The 6,122-nt window shown below is 31.8% G+C and overlaps 1 protein-coding gene across 1 annotated transcript; it reads left to right on the forward strand.

Annotated features, from left to right (window-relative positions):
* Positions 1-1,254: 1,254 nt before the first annotated feature.
* Positions 1,255-2,053, forward strand: LOC21397425 (F-box protein SNE). Its single transcript, XM_010105791.2, has one exon. It carries the CDS (start codon positions 1,433-1,435, stop codon positions 1,892-1,894), a length of 462 nt encoding a protein of 153 aa, XP_010104093.1. The 5' UTR covers positions 1,255-1,432; the 3' UTR covers positions 1,895-2,053.
* Positions 2,054-6,122: the final 4,069 nt, after the last annotated feature.

Here is a 6,122-nt window from a genome sequence, read left to right on the forward strand (position 1 = left end):
TGTACGTCGTACTGTTAGTTACTGTCGAATATATTGGGTCCATTATTTTCATGATGTTGAACTTTCCGACAATTATAATTTATACGAATTAATGATAAAGTATGTATTACAGAGAAAATTATGAGAATAACTATAGTTTTTTATCATGTTATTATTTATGTTATTAAAAAAATATTCTAATAGAATATGAAAGATATCCTATTTGATTACGAATAGCATAAATTAATCATAAATTTAAGATTGATCCCAGAAATAAAATAGTGTTATCTATTTTATGACATTCTTAAAAATTTCTTTATATGTATGATACGTGTCTTGCAATATATATAAATTATTTGGGGGACCGGAAGCTCATACAAATTGAAATTGAACTGGACAAGCTTAAAATTTGGGACTAAAAATGTAATTTCACTTTAAGTAATTAGTTGGGCATGATTGTTTTTTTACTTGAGAAATGAGATAGGGAATTGAAACTATACACTTTGTAATAGAAAATTGTGTGAAACTATCACCAAGTTATGTAGGCAATCACGGGCATAATTTTCTATTGAAAAGATTAATCGATGATTATGAAACATAAAATCAGGCTCTCATATGTCCGAGCTTAGCATGATCTTTCTTTTCTGACCAATTATATGTATAGTGAGACAAACATTGGTTTGTAGAGAGACTAGGGAGCCGTTGTTGTGAGCCCATGGATGGCATGAATAAAATAAAAACTGGCTTAGGATCCTATATTTATAGTCCCTACAACATATATATATATATATATAGATATATATATATATTATATATATATATATAATATATATGGACAATGGTCCACCCCAATTGCAAGCTCACCATTATATAATACGTACACACAACACATATAGACTTTGCAGACTATCGATGCAAGGCCAAAATATATATTTACAGTAATATTTGGTCGGTAAAAACACTCTTGATCAAAGTTATATATTACAAGCGTTTACATTTCACAACGGCCAGGGCCAGCTAGCTCTAAAGTTGGAACCGCAATACTAGTATTGATTCTTGAAGTACGCAAAATAACAACAAAAGCAAAAACCCCTGCTTAATCTCGAAAAACAATATATACATATATATATATATATATATATATATTATTTTTAAAAGCAACAAAAAGAAAAGCAGGGCATAGGTTCCAGTTATCTTTGCCTTGGAACTTACCCTTTGGCTCTTTTCTCTCTTTCCTCGATACCCCTTTTTTTCCTCCTCTCTCTCTTAATTTTTCTCACTAACCAAACAAAAATAAACAAATCTCTCTCTCTCATGTAGAAGTCAAATTCTCAAAAACCCCACTTCACTCTAACGCACAACCATAACTTAAACTGCTCACTTCCTATATATTCACTCAAACGTCTTCATTTGTTTCCTAACTCTCTCTCTATATTCACAAAAGTTATAAAACATGCAGAACCAATTAAACGCAGCGGACAGGGATAAACGACAGGCGTTTTGCATAAACGACAACATAGACATCCTCATAGAGATTCTGAAGCGCCTCGACGGTGCGTCGCTCGGAATCGCCGCCTGCGTCTGCCGGCTGTGGAGCGCCGTCGCCCGTAACGATTCGCTCTGGGAGCACCTCTGCTTCCGCCAGGTGTCATCTCCGCCGCCCCCGTCCGTACGCACCGTCGTGGTGGCGCTCGGCGGCTACAGGCGGCTCTACATGGTCTGTGTTCGACCCGTGCTGAGTCGGCTCGGCGGTGACTCGGCCTTGACCCGGCGAGTCTGGACTCGGGACGAGGTCCAGCTCTCACTCTCGCTATTCTGCGTCGATTACTACGAGAGACTCGGCAAGCTTGGGGGTGGGGGTGCTGACACATCAGCATCGTCGCTCATGTTCCTCTGCAAGCCGGTGAACGTTTGATGTGCTGACTTTTTTCGTGTTTGACTGATGATTAAGCGTAGCAATGGTGATGATGGATGGTATGGTGCGGGTGGTATTACTATTATTATTATTATTAGTCTAGTCTATACATCAAATAGCCTTAAGAACAAATTTTGAAAAAAAAAAAAAAAACTTTTTACCATATTTTCAATTTTTTATTATTTCAAGTTGACGGAAAATAAGAAGAAACTTATCGGTTTTTTTTTTTTTTTTTTTTTTGTGGGTATTTTCTTCTTCTCTTGGGAATAGCGAAATAGAGACGGGGGCCTCTTTGTAAAATTGATGTAGAGACCAAATTAATGGCAATTGTTATTGACTTCTGAACTTTGATTATAAATTAATAGAATAGTGCTGTTTGTGGGTGGCAAAATAGCAAATATGGTATAGTTCTTTTATTAGTCTAATCTGTTATTATGCATTAATATATGCTAAGAAAGGTATACTATGTCATATTTTTGTTTCCATTATTTTTATTATTGACTTGTTCTGAATTAAGAGAAAATACGGATTACCTACATTATTATTATTATTATTATTCTTCTTCTTCTTCTTTTGAGGGAAATGCTTAGCTACATTTTTGTGTGAGAAAAATGCGGGTTTTTTTTTTTTTTCAATTATTATTATTCTGTTCCAGATTAAAAGTTGTGAAAATAGAAAGAGATGCCCTTTATTATTACATTAAATTTGTATAGACATTAGACATAAATGAGACCAAGCATCTTAGCTGGCCAAATGGGCTTTGATAGCGAGGGTTTGTATTGCCAAAATTCAGTGAATTTTATTGTCCTTTTGTTTATGTACGCCAGGAAATCTTTGTCCCAGGTCCTGTAGTGTATATCTTTTTCTTTTTCTTTTTCTCCTCTCTTTTGAGGGGGAAATAAAATCATTATAATTTGTTGTCACTTGTCACATTAAGTAGTACATGAAATTGATTATTTCTTGTTTGTTCTCTATCTGCCTCCTTGGGTTGAATGACTCGAATTAATAAATTCAAACAAGATTTCGGCATTTTATTAATTTCTTAATTATGAATTTATGTTAAGTCTCATTCTTTTTAATACTCCTCAAGGCAAATTTAATGGAACATCAGATTTTCAATGAACATTAGTTTCAATATTGTTACACAAAAAGACTTGCCTAGGCCTCAATCAGGCCATAAATGCAAGGAAATTATGGGGAAAACTACTTGGGCCGAAAGGGACCCAATTTTAATTTGATGGTCAGGGAGAATTAAAATGACAAAAGTGTGTTTGGTTTTATTAAACTAGATATGGGCCACAAAAGTGCTGATTGAGACTAGATAAGGTTGATGCTCCACTAGGTGGTCCAAGAAGCAACTGATCATTGACTCATTATGTTACAAACCCATCATATTCCAAGTTCAAACCTTAACTAGTATTACTGGCCGTTTGATTTATAAATTTAAAAAAAAAATTTAAATTTAAAAAAAAAAACTCTATAACAAAAAAGTTTAAACAGTAATTCACTAGTTTTTTGTTCAATAGATCTTCTATACATATATTTTATCTCCTTTTTTCCCCTTTAACATTAAATAAAATATCAAATAAATCAAATTTTGAACTTCAAATCACATCCACCTTTCACAAGTTGCATAAAATTCATTATAAAATTACAACTACTCATCTATAAACATTTTATACATATATATAATTGGGCATTATTTGATTTTTTTTTTTTTGGGTGTTAGGGGGGTGGAATCCATGTTTGAAAGTCAAATCCTAGTGTTATTCTACCGAATGACCCATTTTTTATTTTTTATTTAGGATTTTTAGCACAATTATTCCTGAATTTGTTGTGTTTTAGTAAATTTTCACTTAAATTTTTAATTTTGACAATCAAACTCTGGAACTTGTAAAATTATTGTAATGTGTTCCATTTATTAAATTATTCAAATTTTTTATTAGATTTAATGGATTAAAAGTTGAGAAATATTTGTGTTACATTTGAATTGGATGTTCGAATTTCTCTTCTCATTCTTTTTTAATCTCATCCCCCTCTATTTCTCTCTTGCTTCTTTAATAATCTCTAATCAATTGCACGAGCTATATGAGTATCAATAACGGACTGAATCCCACACAAAATTTGGTGACAACGAATTTTGAACACAAAATAAGTGATTTACCTCATTTGTTAAGTGTTTTTCTTGTTCAAAAACAATACTTAGAGCCCGTTTGGTAACGTCTTCAAAATGATTTTGTTTCCAATACAAAAGTAAAAATGAGATTATTTTGAGACACATTCTGAAACTGCGTTTGGTTAGTTTTTTAAGAGATTGTTTAGAGTATAATAAAAAGGTAAAATTGTGTTTGGTTATAATTATTAATTAATATATTATAACATTATTGATAAGTACTAAAAAATGAAAACAGAAAAGAAAAAATAACTTTTAATCGTTTTCTAATTTCTTCACAAAAATCATTCTCACTGTTTTTTGTTTTTCGTTTTCGTTTTTAAAACATTTGCTAAATAAACACGGTTTACAGATCGTTTTCATTTTTGTGTCTCAAAAGACGTGTAAAAATATTTTTAAAAATATTTTTAAAAATAATTAAAAATTAATTTCAAACGCACTCTTATCTTTTTATTCTTCGGAAGTGTTGACAAGACATCATCAGTTTTCTTGGCTCAATTCAAATTCGATTGAGTAGTTTTGATTCGTCTTGCGGTTTCCAATAGGCAGTGAACTAGGGTTTAGAGGTTGGAGAAGGAAGGTAAAGCTTCTAATGTAATCCTTAACCTCTCTCTCTATATAGATCTCTCTGTTTAAATGTCTTATGTATTGATTTCATAAATACTATTTACTCGATTAATACCTAATAGGATAATTCAAGTATTTTAACTTAAATAAACACATTTTTACCAATTTTGAAGAGACAACCTTAAAAAACAACATACGTAACCTTCACTGATGTGGGATCAGGATAGATTGAAGAATAAAGATAGAAATAGAACAAGAAGAGCGTTAAGCAGAGAACCACGAGAGAGAGCAATTACTCAAGAAGGAGAAGCCAATAATCTCAATGTTCGCCGATCATCAAAACCTGAATAAAAATTACATGCTAATTAATGTATTTATACGCATCTAAAAGATAAACTCAACTAATTCATTTAATGAGATAAACATAAAATAAAAATAAGACATATCCTAAAAGATAACTGATTACATCCAAACGTGTACAAAAATAAGCGGTCAATTGTAGTACAATTTGAACGGTCGATCCCACGAGTAAGTGTTAAATTGAACAAGAAATGATTAACAAATAAAAAACGTTAGGAAAGTAAGCAATCAAACAAAGAAAATGAATGAGTGTTTTTGATGATTTTTTGAACAATTTAAAATGAAAAAAATTCAATAAATAAAAGTGGTAAGGCTTTGAGAATCCTCCATATGCTTTGTTTACCTATTTGGATTTTGATTCATAAATTGACTCAATTGAAAGTTTCACATCCCAAACAATCAATCGGAAAATAAATATTTGAAGAACATATGAATTAAAAATGTATTCGAGTAAATAAAATTCTAACGTTTAGAATTAGAAAAAAAATTATCTTATGAGAAATCTAAGAGTGACAATATACCGTTGGCAATAATGCAGTAAAAGACTACTCATAAAATAATACCGATCAATATATAATATAATGCAACAATCACATAAAAAGAGCTTGACTAGATTTATATGAAAGTTGACAATAAAATATATTGATGAGAAGAAGAAATATGATAAAAGAAAATTATTTACTCATATGTATAAAACTTACAAACCATTAGAGAATCAAAAATCCCAATAAGTTCACTACACATATAAGATCATCTCTAGCCTTACCTAAATACTCTAGCCTAGCTTGCACATAATTCTCATAAAATTCTAAAAAGAAAGTATGAGAATAAGAACAAGAAAATAAGAGAAAATGTGTGAGAATTTAGACTCTAAAAATTAATCAACTCCTAATCACCTTGATAATGATTCTATTTATAGAGTTTGAATATGCTAAAAAGATAAAAATCGGATGCTTAATCGGGGGAGAAAAACATCATGTTTCTGAAGAGTGGGAAACATGTCGCAACTTGATTCGCGCGCAGGAGAGACGTGGTACACAGCTGGACCACACTGGAAGAAAACTGGACGCGCGCAGGAGAGAAACTCGCGCGGAGAGGGAAAGTGCGCGCAAAACGCGCGTACGCGGG

This window comes from Morus notabilis, unplaced genomic scaffold (assembly GCF_000414095.1).
Source record: "Morus notabilis unplaced genomic scaffold, ASM41409v2 Scaffold1206, whole genome shotgun sequence".
NCBI classification, from domain to species: Eukaryota; Viridiplantae; Streptophyta; class Magnoliopsida; order Rosales; family Moraceae; genus Morus; species Morus notabilis.